General features: G+C 47.1%; 1 protein-coding gene across 1 annotated transcript in view; it reads right to left on the bottom strand.

Moving 5' to 3' along the window:
- Positions 1-3,544: 3,544 nt before the first annotated feature.
- ELAPOR1 (endosome-lysosome associated apoptosis and autophagy regulator 1) overlaps positions 3,545-19,121 on the bottom strand; it is a 34,067-nt gene continuing 18,490 nt past the window's right edge. The window contains exons 8-21 of the mRNA XM_082612792.1: positions 17,401-17,578; positions 16,540-16,668; positions 16,041-16,131; positions 14,106-14,211; positions 13,705-13,842; positions 12,662-12,925; positions 11,199-11,372; positions 8,454-8,634; positions 8,056-8,152; positions 7,483-7,584; positions 6,163-6,289; positions 5,907-6,085; positions 5,216-5,381; positions 3,545-4,239 (exon numbers count right to left, since the gene is read on the bottom strand). Coding sequence (XP_082468918.1) covers positions 4,171-4,239; positions 5,216-5,381; positions 5,907-6,085; positions 6,163-6,289; positions 7,483-7,584; positions 8,056-8,152; positions 8,454-8,634; positions 11,199-11,372; positions 12,662-12,925; positions 13,705-13,842; positions 14,106-14,211; positions 16,041-16,131; positions 16,540-16,668; positions 17,401-17,578 — 2,001 coding nt within the window. The 3' untranslated portion in view covers positions 3,545-4,170. The remainder of the gene's footprint in view (positions 4,240-5,215; positions 5,382-5,906; positions 6,086-6,162; positions 6,290-7,482; positions 7,585-8,055; positions 8,153-8,453; positions 8,635-11,198; positions 11,373-12,661; positions 12,926-13,704; positions 13,843-14,105; positions 14,212-16,040; positions 16,132-16,539; positions 16,669-17,400; positions 17,579-19,121) is intronic.

Raw genomic sequence — 19,121 nt, 5'->3', positions numbered from 1 at the left:
GCTCAGGCTACCTGATAAGTATAACAAATTAGCATAATAGAATGACAGAGCTTATGACTGAGGGACAGTAAAAACTTCAGTGTGGTTAGAGTATAAGGATGTGCAGTTAGGGTTAGTGTGTATGCCATATTACTAAATCTGTTGGAGATGCAGTTTCCTCACCATTATGGTGGGGCTAGTACATGCCTCTAGGCCTGTTCTGAGAACCAGGTGAGCAATGTTATGAAAGAACTTAGTCCAGGCTTGACACATAGAAATGCCAAATTAATGTGAGCTTCCTACTTTCCTTCTTAAGAGTTTAGATTTGATCCTATAAGCAGGGGTGATATTTAAAATATTTAACCACCAGTACAACCCAGGTACCACCCAGTCAAAACAAATTTGGGTCACAACTAACCAGCTGAGGGAATTCTTTTTAGGGGATTAAGTGCCCTCAACTAGAGTGAAGGAAAGCACGGAAGCGGGAAAATCCAGCTGCTCTGGGAAATGGTGGGTCCTTGATGTCCTCTAGGGTTTTATCCACATCTAGTCCATAATAATCCATGTCATACCCAAATAAGCTAATTTTACCTGTCTTTGAAGGCACATTGTTATGTGGCTGGCCCCAGTGCCACCCAAGGGAAAATTGAACTGGAACGGAATGGAACTGACATTCCAAGTGTTTTATGTGTTCTCCTTTTAGATCCTCACCCAATCTTGGGAGGTAAGGCATCATCAGGTGTGTTTTATTATTGTGGAAACTGAGGCTTTGATTGATGGCTGATTCTTCAGCAGGTGGTGAGAGGCTTCTAGCATAGGTCCCTATTGCTCCCAAGTATGCTCTTTTCTCTGTCACTCTGGGCTTCCAGAATCCTCCTCTTCAGTTTAAGCTTCAAGGACATTTACCACTTCTCACTCACCCATCCAGCCATCCAACCTATGTTCAAGAAAAACAGCTGAAAGGTATGTTTTTATTTCACAAAAAAGTGTGACATGCGATACCCATCCCCTAACAATCTACAAACTCCTGGAATACAGAGTAAAAAGGAAATCCAACCTGTCTTGATGAGACAAAAACTTGATTTCACAAAGCTGAAAAATCCATTACAAAGTCTCTGTTGTATAAATATAGTCAGTCTTATCTTTTTTTTTTTTTTTTTTTTCTGTACGAGGGCCTCTCACTGTTGTGGCCTCTCCCGTTGCGGAGCATAGGCTCTGGACACGCAGTCTCCGGACACGCAGGCTCAGCGGCCATGGCTCACGGGTCCAGCCGCGCCGCAGCATGTGGGGTCTTCCCAGACCGGGGCTCGACCCCGTGTCCCCTGCATCGGCAGGCGGACTTTCAACCACTGCGCCACCAGGGAAGCCCCTCAGTCTTATCTTTAATGTAGCGTGAGACCAAAAAAAAAAAAAAGTTTTGTTGGCATAAGAAATCACTGTCCTTGAATACACCACAATCTGCATTTGTACTCCCAGCCAAATACAGGTGACACCTACATGATGAGAGTCACACGTGTGTTCTCGGACTCTAAATAACCAAATGGGATTTAAGTATTTTGTCTCCTGAGCCCACACTTTCTCCTCCAATAGCTTCTGCAAAATGCTATAGCCTTAGTTTGCTAAAAGCTTTTCCCATATAAAATAACATGTGTCTGTTCTAAACTTGATTGTGGTAATGGGTGGACAATTCTGTGAGTATACTAAAATTTATTGAATTGTACATTTTAAATGAATGACTTGTATGGTATTTGAATTACACTTCAATAGAGCTATTAAAAAATATCTAACATGTGTCTAAGTTGCTAGGGGAGCAACAGGTGACCCCGATAGCATAACTCAGGAGTTCCTGGCAGGATGCAGGGAAGATCTGCAGACGTCCGTACACTAAGGGGTGTAGAAAGGAGATCCTTAAAATATTATGACTAAGTCAATAGAGTTTGAGTTTGCTCTAGGGGCACTCAGATTCATGATGTCAGAATAAAGAATTCAATGGGGTATGTACTTTTTCTGAGTGATTCTAGAATAGTCTATGAATCTTCCATGGCCTTTGTCACAAAAGAAATTTATTTGGTGGAAAGGCAGTTGCCCGGGGTATTGCTGAGGCTACAGAAAACTTCAGGCTGGAGCTTGGAAGCTGGCTATCTGCATCCACTGGGAGAAATTCCAGCATGGCCACAGGTTCTGAGAGCCTGTGTCCCACAAGAGGAGGGAGAATTTAGATACCAAAGAAAAGCTTCTAGATTTGTTGAACCAAAGGGACTGCCTGTCTTCAGTGATGCTGTTGTTGGCCAGAAGTCACAGCAGGGTTCCAATTCTCACTGACCCTTTTATAAGACCATTGCCAAGGCAGCAGTGGCCAATCACATCAGCAAACCATCATGTGGCAGACAAACCACTTACAAGTGCCGTCTCCATTCTTTACCTACCATTTGGTCACCAATGGTCACTTGAGAAAGGAGACAGGCACAAACCATGGGCAACGGGGCCCTTGAACAAGGATGGTCATTCTAGCCTGACAGTGAGGGAAGGAGAATAGCCATTAGTAGAAAGAAAAAGAGAATTTAAACTCTTGCTCTGGTTTTACCATTTCTAGTTACTTAAAGTTCATCAGTTATACTTGTTGTGAAAGTGGAGAAAAGGGGCACAGAGGACATTCACTTTACTCACCTTTCAAAACAGATGCTGCCAGAAGGTGGGGCTGGAAGTCTTTTTAGTTTTTCAGCACACAAAGGAAATGAGAACAGGAAGAAGGGAAGGACAGGGGCATGAAAGTGCAAGGGTTCCCAGTTTGGTGAACACCTTGTCCAACTCCCCTAGTGTTTCCTCCTTGAAGACTGATCTGGATCTACTTACTGCTGGGGCATGGGCTACAAGTCCATGCCTTTCTTGGCCAGCCTTGAGGTTGTTTATTCTGCGGCTGAGCAGATGAATTAAGTTTAGAAGCAGACATCATGGCCCCCTCAGGTCCATCCCATTGTGGGCTGGCTCTCTAGTAAGGCCCCATTAAAATCTTGACTTCCTTGTGTTCTTTCAAAATATGACACACCTGTTCCCTAATATGGCCCAAGCCTCTAGGAATGGGGCACTCAAGGATGAGGAATTTTCCTCACTGGCAATGTTTGTCATTTCTGGGTAGAAGCAAATAGAGAATAAATCTAGAACATCTGGGATTGGGGCTTACCTGGTTCCCTTTAGTGTCATAGGGAGATGGTGGGAGGTAAAAAAAAAAAAAGGCAGGGAGATGGGGGGAGAATAGATCCATCAGGGCTTTCCCCATTTTCTCAATGGACTTTTTCCTTTGGCTCCAGTGAGAATAGTTATAGCTTATTCAAGAAAAGGGAATGAAGTACCCAGTTTAGAAAACAAAATAAAACCTTCCTTGGGCTTCCCTGGTGGCGCAGTGGTTGAGAGTCCACCTGCCGATGCAGGGGACGCAGGTTCGTGCCCCGGTCCAGGAGGATCCCACATGCCACGGAGCGGCTGGGCCCGTGAGCCATGGCTGCTGAGCCTGCACGTCCGGAGCCTGTGCTCCACAACGGGAGAGGCCACAACAGTGAGAGGCCGGCGTACCACAAAAAAACAAAACCTTCCTTTATTGCCTCTTTGTGCTTATCAAGCCCTTTCTTACCCAGGGCTTACTCATCTGGCCCTCAGCCTATCCACTATACCAGTTTGTGTTGGTTATCCAGGAGAGATGAATCCAGGCAACCATGAAGATGGTTCATCAGGGGATGCCAGTACCCTCCTCACCCAGCCTCTCTCCTAAAGAGATCATGAGCTGAGGGCATATGATCAGGGAGACTCCCAGCTGCTTGTGCCCTTAAGTAAGAGGACAGGGGAAGGAGTTTCTATACTTAAAAAGAGAGAAATACTTTTGTTCCAGACCTATAAGAAATATGAGCAGATGAAGCTATGGCTCCAATGGCTGGTCCATTTTGGGAAACAAGATGCAAGCGAGGGAGTAATATATAAACAAAGCATGGGTATATTTGGCAAGTTTGAGGCAAGCAGAAAGGAGGGTTTGGGTACTCTATAAAAAAAACAAAGATCTGAAATTCAGACTTCTTCTGATAAGGCCACAACGAAGAGATTTCCAGCAGTGGGTGTTGCAGGAAACTGGTACCCACGTTGCCACAGGCTTGCAAGGTGATGTGCCCAGGTGAGGTGGCAGGTGAGGCAGGGCAGCGCCCCTCACATGCCCACGTCTGGGCCTCCTGAGGATGTCTTCAGTGGCACCAAGTCAAATCCATCAGGAGTCCTCTGAAAGAGAGATGGTGACAGGAGCTGGCTGCTGCATGTGGGCAAGTTTGGGGAACAAAGGAGAGAAATGGAAAATAGGTGACAGAAGGAACCCTCATGAAATTCCTGCTTTCAGTGGCTTTGTGGAAACATGGACCTAAGATATCCTCTATTCTTCTTGCTCCCTTCAGCCAGTCAGAGGGTAAGAAATATCTTTAAAACCCCTTGCTCTGCATCTGTGTTGAATTCTAGAAGTTCCAGAAAGACTCAAGCGTCCCAGGATAAATTGTTCTCCCATTGGTTAAAAAAAAAAAAAAATTCAAGGTCTAAGGAGGCCAAGGGAATCACCCTGGAAGATCAGCACAAAGGGAATGAGATTCAGCCAAGTAAACACCTCCCCACCTTCCTTTCCTCGCCATCCCTCCCCACCCTGTTTGGATGAACTGGTTCAGAGCAGCAGTGAGCTGTGGGCACTGGCAGAGTGGGGCTGCAGAGGGCAGCGGCCCTGGAAGAGTTGCTTGAATATTCTCTGCTTGCCCCAGGCCCAGGCCCAGACATCCGTGGGACAGCACCCTCCAATGGCCAAAGGAGAGCCGCACTTCTATCGGAAGTTGCTCCTAGAGATCACCTATTCCCCTCCCTCCAAAAAAATAAAAAAGAAAAAAAAAAAAGGGCAGGGGGGAGGGGGTCATGAATTTTACAACATGGGTGGTTCAATACTTCTGGAAGTTAAAAGGCCCAAACAGTCCATCCACTGGAGTGCATGTCGGGAGAGAAGGAGCCTAGTCAATAGCAGCCTTGGGCCCCAGGGGAAAGAGTATTGGTGTGGAAATAGAGAAGGCAGAAGCCAGGGTTCACAGGGTGGGGGGATAGAATAGTATGGAGGATGGGGAGCAGAGTAGTGGTCCCTGAACAGTGTGGGGTCATTCAGTATCCTAGGACTGGTATCTTCTCCAGCCCTCCAGGCTGACCTCAGTGCACTGGCCAGGCTCCCTACCTTGGTGGTGAATGATATGATCGTCCCAAAGAGTGACTGCCTGCTGGTAAAGATGAGGTCATCCTCCACATCCTCGCCTTCCATGATGGCACAGCTGTCGGCGGCTGGCAGGTCACAGTCCTTGAGGGTAGCATTCATCACCAGCTTGGAGTATTTGTACTCTAGCCTATGAAACAAGGGGATGGGAAAGACAAGACACCAAAATGTGGAATACAAGGGAAAGAGGGAGAAAGGCTGGGCTGCAGAGAGATATTCCCATACCATGGGTAATGGAACTGAAGCATAGCAAAATGGTGTTGGGCTGGGCATACAGCTAAGGAATCGGACTCCCAAGTCAGGGATCTTTTTCCTCAAGTATAGGTGTTTCTGTGATCGCAAAGCTTAATAGAAATAATGGAATTGTAAAGTCATTATTTTTATCATTAATAATAACAAATTAAGAATTCTCTTTGCTTTTCTTTTGAGAATCTAACAGCCCTTCACAGACTGCCGTGTGATACCATCCCTGTTTAGGAGTCAGGATAACCAAGGCATACACTGGATAAGTGGCTCAACACGTCTCTGGCCAGAGTCACAGGGACTGTGGCCAATGCCAGAGAATAGCCCCATGAATTTATACTCTCAGATATTCTCTTCCCAGCTCAATGATCCAATCCTGGCCATCCCCAAACTGCAATACCCCATCATGTACTTTTGATTCTTTTTCCAAAAGTAACAGGTCAAGACGGTGAGCAGGATAGCAGTGCAGGTGCCTGCAGAGATGCCCACTTTCAGCCAGAAGTCTATTGTTTTGCAGATGGTGACTCTCTGCTCAGGCAGGGAGATGCCATTCAAGCACAGCTTTGGTTCTCGCCACACATAAGTAGTCTTCTATCGGGGAGAAAAACAAGGAACTCAGATATCACATTCCCTTGTCTCCTGGGAAGTCCCCAAGCAGAGACACCTACCTGGATCCCGGCCACGCAGCTGCTGACGATAGCGTGGTAGTCAGCAGCCAAGCAGAGTGGGCAAGCGGCCTCGCTCTCCCACAGGAAGTGGAAGTTACAGCCATCACAGGTCCCATCGGAACATGTGCTAGCAGAGCAGAAAGGAGACATGAGCGCACACTCGCAAGACTGCTGGGAAGATCTGGCTGGAGTCCTGTCATCTCATAACTTGCCGGATCTGTCCTCTCCTTGCCAAACTGTTAGCTCCATCAGGATCCTTCCAACTAGTCCTTAACCCAGGTTTTGCTCTCCGATTTCCCGGATGATAAGAGGCCTTTCCGGCCTTCACCAGGGCTCCCACCCTCTGCCCGTTTGTTTCTGCTGACATCCGATGAGAACTAATGTAAGCTGTCTGAGCTCTAGCATGGCTGCCCAACTAACCCCTCAGAAGCTCCTGTCCAACCCATGGACATGTGACATTTTGCAAAAGTCACATGCAGCTTCCTGCAGAGGGTGGAGGTGGGGGGCAGGGTTCAGGAATGAACTTCAGGTCACTGCTATCCACAGTGTACTTTACTGTAACATTTGCAAGAAGAATAGTGATCTTACATTTTGACACCACTGCTGGGTCAAAATGTGCTGCTTGGCTCCCCATCTCCCTGATCAGTTGTTGTCTAGGAGCAGCATTTCCCAAACCATCTTCCTCAAGACTGGTACCCCTCAAGATGTTCGTGTTATGTGAAAAAAAGGAAGGTTGGTGGGGGAAGGGTACTGTAATCAAATTAGTTCAGGAGTCCTCAATTTAGTGCCCTCAGCTATTAAACTCAGAATAGGGTCTTCCAGTTGTAGAGAGATTCCTAGGATTCCCTAGCCTTTACTAATCCAAATGATAATAGGAAGTAACCACATCTGGGGAAGACATCTGGGGAAGTCCTCACGTCTCATTATCTCATTTAATTCTTATAACAGCCCCCTGAGGGAATTTATTACTATCCCCATTTTACAAAGAAGGAAGAAGAGGCCTAGAGAAGATAAGAACTGTATCCATAACAGAGCTGGTAAGTGGAGGAGGGGAATTGAATCTGGCTCTCAGCCCCAGCAGTTTGTCACTTTGCAAGGCAGCTGCTCCCATAATGGTCTGGGAGTGTGAGCGTAGCTTTGACTCTTCCTTCTGCTCCATTCTTGACATCTAAAGACTGAGGGTTTGGAGCCATGACTGTGTCCCCAAGAACCCATTAATGGATCTCACATGGTTTTCTCTTTTGCTCTTTTGCAGTACTCTTGTTTGGTCCTTGGGACGTTATGAGGCCAAGGGAGGGAGACTTTGTTACATCCCTTTACCTTGGCAGCGACAGACTTCCAGGACCACGTTTCAGCAGATTGCATCTGACGCGGATGGTGGTTGATCTCCCAGAACTGCAGGACTGGGTCACATCATTGGACCTGCAGAGAAAGCAGCCCCCATGGGGGAACGAGTCACTCATCTGTGTCATTGGAGAGCCACTAAGTAAAGTCAACATGGAACAGTTCCCTCACTGGGGAAGTCTGGACTTGGGCTGTGGCCTGACACACAGGAGAGTGTTGGGGTCAGGGAGATCTGGTCAAGGGGAAGTGCACTGGTCTAGGAAAGGCTAGCAGATGCACAACACTGGAGCCTCCCTTAGGCAGGAAGGGTAGTCCGCCACAGGTCATCCAGTATTCCTCCCTGCCACCAGGGGCAGACCTGCCCCAGGAATACCCAAGAAGCTAGGATGGGGAAATCCCAGCTTTTAGTGCTCATTGCTGGGCAGGTCTGCTAGACCTTGGAAGTGGTCTGGCTTGATAAGTAGTAGGTGGCTAGAGAGGGAGGTACACCACAGAGACTGCGGAGGAAACCAGGGTTTCACTTGCATTAGCCTGGCCTCTCATTTTCACCTATAAAAGAAGATCACGTCCGGTATTCCCAAGGGCTCCGGGTGGAAAAGTTCAGCTGGGGAGGTGATTCCGTCCAGAGTCATATCTGTTGTCACCCCTGCCAAATTAGAGCTCCTAATTAGTCCTCACTAGTAGCATTTAGCTGGCAACCACTTCTGTTCTTTCAATACCTGTCCACATCCCACCTTCCTTCATCTCATCACATCCTTGAGTGGCTCATGAAAGGGGGAACCAAAGGTTTGTCAGTGGCCCCAGGGGCATTTCGTACCCCAGGATGGAATAGGAAACAGAGGTCAGGAGGTTGGGCCCCTCACCTGGGGCCTTTTACCTCAGAGCCTGGTAGGCTCACTCTCTCTTACAGACACACTCAGACAGGCGAGAGCAACTGTGTTACTCACCGATAAGCCGATCTGCGAGGCTAACAGGCTGCGAGGACACTCCGGCCTTGTAGCCTGTCACCTCCGGGGGAATGATGACCGCCTGGCACACGTAGGCTGTGATGGATTTGGAGAAACCTGACTCACCCTCAGGAGTCCGGAGGTCAGTGACATTGTCGGTGCACACGGACATTTTCTTACCCTGGGCAGGGGGATGTAGGGAGGAAGTGGGAAGAAATGAGTGATCACAGAATAACTCCCAAAAGGGAACAGGGAACAGTTTTTCCGTGTCTAAAATTTCAACCTTCTAAGAGTGTGTTGCAGTGGAATGATTCATTCCAGTTCTAATTACAAGACAGATTTTAAAAGATAAAAAAGTTAAGAATAAGGCCTAGGTGTCCTAGTTTCCGGAACTCTGGCTCAGGGATCCCCAGTCTTTTGTTTCCTTGGAGTCACCTGGGAGCCCTATATAAGCAGCATTGTGAAGGTGGCAACTGATTTGGAGATCTAATCTACCAGCCCACCAGTTAAGGGCCTTCCTTATCCTAGTCAGTTTTCTAGGCAGATACTGAAATGTGTAACTAATCCCATGAAATTTATCTGGACCTCTGGCCTGCTTCCCATTCCCTTTCTGTGTCTTCCTTGGAGCTGTGATTCTACCATACTTACTGTGGAAGCACCTTCCAGAGCGTCCTGGGGGTTAAAACAGACCCCATAACCAGCCCTCTCCCTGCCTTGAGGTAGGACATCTTAGGATCTACTGGACCCTATTCCATTTAAAAATATTTATCAACAGAAGAAAGATTGCTTCTCCTCCAGTCTTTAACAACCCATACGGTATAGAATAGAACTCTGGAAGATGGAGGGAATTGAAACTCCTTCCTCGAGATTTTGTAATAGAAGAGATATTGAGATACTGTTCCTTTAAAAATTCTCCAAATTTGGGCTTCCCTGGTGGCGCAGTGGTTGAGAATCTCCCTGCCAGTGCAGGGGACACGGGTTCAAGCCCTGGTCTGGGAAGATCCCACATGCCTTGGAGCAACTGGGCCCGTGAGCCACAGCTACTGAGCCTGCACGTCTGGAGCCTGTGCTCCGCAACGAGAGGCCGCGACAGTGAGAGGCCCGCGCACCGCAATGAAGAGTGGCTCCCGCTTGCCGCAACTAGAGAAAGCCCTTGCACAGAAATGAAGACCCAACACAGCCAAAAAAAAAATAAATAAATCTTCAAATTTATGGAATATGAATATATAACATGTTTGCTAATATAAGATCATTTGTTCAATATTTTAAATTTAAGTGGACCAAGCATTTAGAATGTAGGATTTTCAATATGATAAATTTTATTACAAATAGAGCTAAGTTGCTAAATCTGGTATCTCAGTTTATTTTCAAGATTGTAAGAAATAGGTAAAGAACGTGAGAACAGAAAGGAAACTTTAGATTATATAAGAATAAGGGAGCAAAGAAAAGAAAACTCACAGACTCTCCAAATTCCCATCTTCTCTCTCCTAACTCACTGACTGAAACTTTTGCTGCATGGGGCTTGTTTTAATCAGTCTCAATTCCTGAGTTATCACTGTCACTTCTGAGGCTTTAACTTCTTCAAAGACGTCTTAAAAACAAGATTGAGACATCTGTCTCTAATCTTTCACAGATTAGTTTATTTCTTGGCATGTTCTCTCTATAAACACAAATCAACTTTTTTGCTGGTTCAGAAGATGGGTAGAAGCTGTGTGGTATAAAGGCCTAACCTCCACACGCAGTCACAGACTAAATGCTCAAGACGTGTTTTATTTTGCAACATTTGAAATTAACTTTCCAACCGCTAATCTTGGCTTGTTTGTCATTTAGTCAAGTGCAGTGGTGGTGTGATTACCCTTTACATTTCTGCCTTTGAATTTTGCATCCAAAATATTTGCAGCAGTCTGAAATGCTGATGGTAACATGTACTGTCAGCAAAGATACATGTAGATGAAATAAAGAGTAATTTATTTTATTCAGCCTCTAGAAAATGAAAGGCAAGTGTCATGATTACTGAAGACTGCTTTTTTAAGGAGAAAAAGTCTTTCTCCTGCATAGTTTTTTTTTTAATTGAAGTATAGTTGATGTATGTGCATAGTTTTTTTTTTTTTTTTTTTTTTTTTTTTTGCGGTACGCGGGCCTCTCACTGTTGTGGCCTCTCGCGTTGCGGAGCACAGGCTCTGGACGTGCAGGTTCAGCAGCCATGGCTCACGGGCCCAGCCGCTCTGCGGCATGTGGGATCTTCCCGAACCGGGGCACGAACCTGTGTCCCCTGCATCGGCAGGCGGACTCTCAACCACTGCGCCACCAGGGAAGCCCTGTGCATAGTTTTTATATAATCATTTTGAGAGAATAAAGGTCAGGGAGGAGTAAATGTACACCTTATTTTATTTTATTTTAATTAAAAATTTTTTTTAAATTTTTTCGGCTGCACCACGCAGCTTGTGGGATTTCAGTTCCCCAGCCAGGGATGGAACCTGGGCCTTGGCAGTGAAAGCACGGAGTCCTAACCACTGGACCGCCAGGGAATTCCCTACACCTTATTTTAAACACGTTTGTTTTCCTAAATGTTTATAATCCAGATGATTTGATTTTAGAGGAGAAGGTCCTCAGGGAGAATATTAATCATTAAAAAACCTTTGAATCTCCTCAGTCCTCTGAGATCTGAACCTCCCGTGTCCTCTGGCCTCTGATCCGCTGGCACCCCCTTTCCGTTCTCACATGGTCAGTACCTGCACAGCTTACCTGGTTTCCACAGAGACTGAGGGTAAAGTGGTGGAAATATTTCAGCCCTTTGGAAGTGAAGCTTGGCCCTCCAGCCAGAGAGACGGTGTTTTCCAAAGCCAAGAAGTTGTAGTCAAAAGTCCTGGTTGGAGTGCTGACTGAGAAGGTACAGTCATTGTAGCACAGGGAGTGGATCTGAGGGGAAAGGGGTACGTCAGGCTGGCTGCGCAGGCAGGGCCTCGAGGAGGCCCCACGGAGAGTGGCAGGCACTCTCCCCGGCCTGGTCCAGCCCACGCAGGGTGAGAGAAGAGGAAGTATGGATTAGGGGTGGGCACTAAAAGATGCAAAACAAGGGCTAGTGTGGTTTATGTACATCTTGCCATTCAATTATTAGCACATATATGATGTACAAACCCAAACCTCTTATTTTTCAGTGGGTAGTTGAGTCAGATTCTGTAGCCTTGTTCCTATGCCTAGATTATAAAACTCTCTCAAGACACAAGATAGCCCTTCTTACTTTCAAGCAAAAGACAACAAGGTGCTAACTGGAAGAAGGGTGTCCAAGATGGCAGAAGAGAAGCTACAAGCCTGGTCCCCCTCCCCCATTTAAAACTCACTGAACCCCAGATTACTTTTTCCCAGGCTCTCTGTAGGAAACTGAGCCATAAACCCCTTTCTTGCTCATTTTAAGGTCTCCAGGCAGCAGCGGCCTTACACAACTGTCAGTCCCTCCCACAGCAGCAGAGGGAGCCCTGAGGGAGGAATTCTGTGGCAAAAGTCCAGGGTGCCCCAGAGAGGTTGCCAGGGGTCCGCAGAATTGATGTACTTATTGCACAGCCAAACTGCGCAGCATCTGCAGACTCTGTGTAAACAACGCCTCACAAATGTGTGTCCATGTGGTTGTGACTAGTAAAATTCAAGTTCACTTAAAAGCATTAATGAATAACTAAGAGCTTCTGGTCATAGTATTTTCTTAGATTCAGGAAGTGCATGGGGGAAACAGCACTGCTGCTCCACTTTAGAAGAAACCCCTGGGAAAGGAGACAGCAATATGCCAATTAACCATATGTCCCAGCAAAGGCGGGTTACCCTCCCCACAAAGAGGAGGCAAATTCCCATGATAACAGGCTGGACTGAAGTAGGCTGAATTTGAGCCACAGGTCCCACTACTCCTTCCCTTCAGGTCTCTGCACAGATGTCAAATAACCCTCTGGACCAGATGGTCACAGATCTCCCTTACCCATCCCCTGAAGATGAGACTCACTCACGACTGAGGCCCAGGCCCTGAAAACCAACCACTACAGCTAGGAACTCTCCATCTATGGTCATAGCCTGGATGGGTGTCCTCTAGGACGCCAACCTGGGAGTATACTAGGGGGAGTCCTTGGGTATCAGCCCCTCAAGAACCCCACCCAGGACCCGGCACCCTCTGAGGTGGCCCATTCAGAGGGCCAAGGTTAGGATGCACGGCCAACTGCTGGCACCTTGTTGCTCTTGGTTCCTGGACCGCAGGTCATGCAGGCCTGGGCGCCATAAGGCTGGTGGGCTTTCAGGATTGTGTTAGGGGGGCAGGAGTGGCAGGTTCCTGAATCCCGATCAATATAGTAGCCAGCAGGACAAGACGTGCAGGAGGAGCCTATGTCAGAGGTTTCCAGGGCACAAGGACGGCAGTAGGAAGCCACACCATCCATGGCATTGGTGACATTGATGGAGTAGATCTTGGCGATGTCATTGGTGTACTTTCTTCCCTGGAAACAGAGACAAGAGTGGGCCAAGTCCTGAGCAGTAGCAATTGAGTGCTCTGGAAGTAGTAGAGTATGACTTAATATTTTTTATCCAATGATACTTGAGAAAAATCTTTAGAAACATCTTATTCTTTTTACTCACTTAACAGTAACTCTTTATGTACATTTTGTGTCATTTTAAAATAAGACTGAACAATTTAAATGACATATAAAAATATTAAGTACTGTGGGGAAATATGCAGTAGATGCTCATATTTTTTTAAAAAGCAGTTTTTTTTCCTTATAAAAGAAAAAAAAGTATTTGTAGAGAAATAAAAGACTGTATAGGAGATACTTCATATGTTAACTGGGTTATCTCTGGGTAGTAGGATTATGGGGGATTTTCTTCTTTTTGCTTATTTCTATCTTCTAAGGTTTCTTGCAGTGAACCTACATTATTTTGAGTTAAGAAAATACAACAAAACCGGAGTTATTATTATTAAAAACAAGAGCAGGACTGAACAGGGTATACCAGGTCAGGAACCACACATGTCCTCAGGGCAGGTCTGCTGAGGAGGGACGGGTAATTTTAGGAGTTTACAGTGTCATTTTCCCCTGGAAATCATTTGGACAAGGCTAGGTGCTCCTCAGGGGCTGGAATAGGCATTCTTTGCTTGACTCCTAGGAGTCTTCTAACCCCTGGATTCTGAAGCTCAACCTCATACTTAAGCTAATGTAGGAATCCTTCCAGGTTCAGAGGTCTCTTCTGGGTGCTGAGCACCTGAGTAAGGGGTGGAGCTTACTGTCTCATGAAAAGAGGTTCTCTGGAAGGCCCAGGTGAAGCTCATGGTAGCATTCTCCTCAATGATGTAGGTATAGGACTGTTTGCCTCTGGAACCTCTCCACGTCTCCACAGGACTGTTGGTCCTAGAATTCATACCCTGAACCCAAGACAGATAAGTGAAGAAGGCATGATGGCTGGGTGGCTGGTGGGGAGAGGATGCCCATACCGCTGCCATCCTGGGGGCCATCACAGTGGGTTAGACCCATATTAAACGGTGCAGTTCCTGACAAACAGGCCCTTCCTCTGCGAAATCACTGTAAGCAAGGGTGTCAGTTATGTTGATACCCCGACAGGGCAGAGGGACCAACCTTCCCAATAGTCCCTGGAAGCCTCAAAGCAGGCAAAGAAAGGAAAACGTACCACCATGAAGTAGAGCTCGCAGTTCACAGAACAGATGGTCTCAAAGACAAATGTGATCCTGGCCACCTCTTTATTCTCTGTGTCTGCCATCATGGACTGTGGAGGTCTGTGGGGCAGAAATCAAAAGTCGGTTCCAGAGGCAGACAGTGCTTATTGAAGAGCCCAGATGGCAGCAAAGGGTCTGCTGGGGGACAGGATTAAGTTCTGAGTATGTTGGAAAGAGCATAGACTAAGTCCAATTCTGCCACCCTAGCTGTGTGAACTTGACCTAGACAAACTATAGTTTCCTCATCTGTAAAACGGAGGTAATAATATTTCTTATTTACCTCCCATCATTGTGGTAAGATCCGAAGGCATAACAGATGTGGAAGTGCTTTGTAAAATGCTGTATAGCCTCACAAGCAGATGTGGTCTCCAGACCCACTGAATCAGAATCTGTGCATTAACATGATTCCCAGGTGATTCATATGCACGTTAAAGTTTGAGAAGCATCACTATCATAAGATGTCAATTGTCTGCATTCGCTCAGCAGCTCTCTCCCAGGGATAGTGGGGGTTTTGCCTGGATCGAATTAGCAGGTACTTCAACTTGTTTCTTTAACAAGGTTCTCAGGCTGGTCCTTCTTTGGAGAAAGACAGCCATGCCCGATGGGTGGGGATGGTGGGGGGGGATAAGTGGGGTGAGGAAGTGCTTTGCTGCTATAATCATATTTGCAAATTGAAAAGTACTTTGGGGAGTGTTACCTCCCAAAAGTCTAAAAAGTTTGCTTACCTCATAAACATGGGATATAGCTGTTCGGCTCTGAGTAATGTAAATTAAGGGAAGGGAAACCTTTTGAGCAACCGCTGTGGCTGAGCACTGTGCCAGGGATGGAAAGGAGGGAGCTTGAGGAGGGAATGGAGAAGCCAAATTTGCAACTGGGACACCGATTCAGTGGTTCCCCCTGACCTCTAAAGCACATATATGCAGAAGAGTTCACTTTGGCTTTGGAAATCCATTTACGGCTTTTCTTTTGGCTTTGGCCATTTGCTTGAATTCTGAGGACCTCCAGTTCCCAGCTCCTCCCTACACAGTGGTGCTAACCGATTGGGCTAGAAGAATCATCTCAATCTGAGTTAGTTTAAAATCACAGACTGTCAATCCCTCTTGTTTTACAGACAAGGAGCCTAAAGCCTATAGGGGCACAATGGTTTTCCCAAGTTCACCTAGCCGGTAAGTGGCAAAGCTCAAGTGCCCTATCTCCCTGTCCCGTGTTCTTTGCACCGTACCACCCTGCCTGTATTTTTTTTAATGGCAAGCAAATTGCTTATTATCCTAGGTCTTCTTGGGATATGGGATAAATATAAGAACAATCCCGCCCAATCTTCTTTTTTTTTTTTTTTTTTTGCGGTACGCGGGCCTCTCACTGTTGCGGCCTCTCCCGTTGCGGAGCACAGGCTCCGGACGCGCAGGCCCAGTGGCCATGGCTCACGGGCCCAGCCGCTCCGCGGCACGTGGGATCTTCCCGGACCGGGGCACAAACCGTGTCCCCTGCATCGGCAGGCGGACTCTCAACCACTGCGCCACCAGGGAGGCCCCCTCCCAATCTTCTTGCCCCAAATAAAGATGAAATGTCTATGGTCACCTGTGGCCCTATTTTTTTACAGGTTTTTAAAATCTTATCTGATGCTGTGAGGAGGAGGAATTCAAGTTGCATGTGGCCAAATGATGGGAGAAGCTAGACGGGATGAGAGAGCAGTAGGTAATCAGCATGGGCAGCAACTAAGAATGAGTGTTAGCATTCAGGTTAACTTTATCAGACCATAACCATGATCTCTGTTCTGAACTGACACTTCCACAAGCCAGAAGCCCTCTCCTCTACAACACTCCTAGCTATGTGAGACTTGGATGTGGCCAAGGGTGGTGTGGGCTTCCCTTTAGCTTTGTACTCCTCACCTAAATCCTGGCACAACCAGAGTGAGAATCATGAAGTCATTGTCTGAGGCTCCAACAGCTGTATAAATGTGATCACCAGCCACCTCCCAGCCTGGAAAAGGAGAGGGAAGAGTTAATGCCCAGTGGTCTTGGGTGCGGGGCAAATGTGCACCCTGATGACACTCTGGAAGAGAGATAACACCATCCTTTGAGGCGTTCAGAATCACTGCCAAACAAACCATGTTACTTGTCTGGCTACTTTGGTCAAAGTCTCTGAAACTCTCAGAGCATGGCCTTTGGAGTGTGTACACATTGTTTCTAGTTCTGTTTCTGTCTCTAAAACAAAGGCTTGCCAGTATATATATTATATGTCCATGGGCAGTGGAGCACGCAAGGGAGTGCATGGCATGATTAGCTCATTTTTCTCCAGACATCCCTATTATGAAGAAACGTGAGGTGGGAAAAGCCCCTGTGGCAGTGCAGTGAGCTGAAAGCTCACAGTCAGGAGGGAGGCAGTTACCTGTCATGCCCTTGTACTCAAAGTTGATCCCACTGAGGACGGTCGTTTCCATGTTCGCGGGCAGCGTGTTCCACCATTTGTATTCGAATCCCACGGCTGGTTCGGTCCCCGCCGGGCAGTGGCTACAATCTGGGGGAGCCGTAAGATCCACGCATTCAGCAGGAAGGCCACGGCCACCCGTACTGGAGCTGCTGTCACACAGACAAGTGGCAACAGGGGTGGGCAGCCCAACAAGAGTGGTGCTGAGCACCGTTGCAGAGTGACATCAAGCTGACTTGAAAGCATTCTGACAATGTATTTAACAAACTCAGGGTGTAAACACTGACCCTTCATTCTCATATTCCAGTTAGGCTACTGGCCCATCAAATTATTCATTTTAAAGCTTAAACATATCCTCTGGTCTGATATATATAGTTAATATTATTTGTCACATTGTTATCCTCAAATGCCTTCACATTTATAGGTATACAAATCCCCCCAACGCCTTTTTTGCAGAGTGGCTTACAAATTCTGATTGTGTCAATGTGGCCATCCCAGCTCCCTAAACCTTCTAGGTAGCATCCCTGCCACATGCTGGAAGCCTCTGATGTGAGGATTGGGTCCCTTCAGGCCTGAGTCACATTCAAAGTTGGAATGAGGAGGAAGGCCAGCAGTTCTCAAGTATGACTCGGACCTACAAACAGGGCCCACCCTGACCTCTCTTCTCCCGAGCATAGTCCTCAGAGGTGGCCTGGCCCTTCCTGCCTCCCTTGGAAGGACAGAGCCCGTGTTCAGCTGACACTGGGAGTGCCCACATGGCCCACCCATGTGGGTGGTGTGGGAACAGACGCGAGGCAGGGAGTGGGGCGGGGGAGGGGTTACCGGAGCCATTGGAATAAGAGCCATAAGGGCAGGGCTCGCAGGTGCTGCTGTTGGTCTTGAAGAAACCAGGGTTGCAAGGTGGGCAGCGGGTCTTCACGCCAGAGGCGGGCAGCTTCACTGCCCCCTCCAGGTCCTCACCGCAGATTTTCGGCTGGGCCCATTTGTACATGAGCTGTGTCTGCAGAAACAAAGCATGACTCAGCCTGCCTGTGTGGGATTATCTTCAGGAATTTACCTTGAGAGTGGGGGCATTCTGGCCTCCAATGAAAGCTCCACCACGGTGGGGCACTTTGTTTTGGTCACCGGTATATCCCAGGCCCGTCGCGTAGTGCCCGGCACATGGTCATGCTCAATAAATATCTGCTGAATGAATGTTGACTGGGTGAAGAGGGATAGACTTAATGAGGACTCGTGTGTCGGATGGAATGGGGGGACCAGTTGCCTCCAGAGAAAGCTCTGATTCCAGTGTAGAATCTTATTACTACCACTGTCACAGGAAAACCTGCTGGTGAAAATCCCAGAACATGAAAAGGCATGGAGTAGAGGTGGCTTATGTAACCCCAGGGGGGAAGAGAGGTTGGCTGAGGTGTCCCAGTTTGTCTTCCAAGTGTTTTCTTTGCTTTTTCACTTATTCAGTAGGCATCTATAGCAAGTCTAATACATCTATGTGACTCAGAGACGAATGACGTGGCCCCTGCCCTCAAGAAGCTCACCGTCTAGCAAGGGCACCAAGCACGTAATAACAATCCCCATGGGGGTACGGACACTACGTTCTCTGGGACATCCAGGCAAGAGGAACGATGTTGGTTAAAGAACACAAACTTCCAGTTATAAGACCAGTAAGTTCTGGGTATCTAAGGTACAGGTGGTTAGAGTTAATAATACTCTATTATATACTTGAGAGCTGCTAAGAGAGTAGCTATTAAACATTCTCACCACAAAAAAGAAATGGTAATTATGTGACCTGATGGAGCTGTTAGCTAGCTCTATGGTGGTCATCATCTTGCAGTATGTAAGTGTATAAAATCAATACATTGTACACCTTAAACTTACACAATGTTCTGTGTCAGTTATATCTCAAAAAAACCAGGGGAAGAAGGCAAGAGGAACGGTCAGCCACCAAGTCAGTGGACAAGAGAAGCATTGTATCTGTCACTTATTAGGGTCGTCCCTAGTCTTTTGATGGAGAAATTGGATAGAGAAGAGGAGATGAATTACAGGAGGCCTTGGTGAATCAGGGGTGAGGTTGGGCAGTGTGAAGCTTCCCATGTGGCCCTAGGGCAAGTCAGAAACAAAAGGATTGCATTGAGGTGATGACGCAAATGCTCTGTGTAGCATACCATACATGTGAAAAGGTGGGTGAATAAAGCATCGGTCCATTTTATTAAGGATAAGAAATGACAGGGTCTTAAAAGGGTCCCATGCTGCCTTCATTGGAGGTGAGCCCTGAGACAGACAACTCTTCTCCCTGCTCAGCTCAGCCTTTCTCCCTGTGAAGAGCAGCCAGTGACCAGAGACCTGGACTAGCGCTCTAACCTTATCTCACCTGGCTTGTCTCCTTGAGTCTCATAGAGAGAAATGTCTGGGGAGCTGGTAGACTGATTTAGGCCATCTCTTGGAGCAGCACACTCAGCAGCCCCAGTGGATCGGCCATCCTGGTCCTTGAGAAAGCACTGAGACACAGCAAAGGCCATAAAGGCAATAATAGGAGTCCCTTGATT

This window comes from Mesoplodon mirus (genome assembly GCF_964341445.2).
Source record: "Mesoplodon mirus genome assembly, chromosome: 3".
In the NCBI taxonomy this organism is placed as follows: Eukaryota; Metazoa; Chordata; class Mammalia; order Artiodactyla; family Ziphiidae; genus Mesoplodon; species Mesoplodon mirus.
The sequence above is the reverse complement of the archived record's forward strand: the minus strand, read 5'-3'. Positions and strand labels throughout refer to the sequence as shown.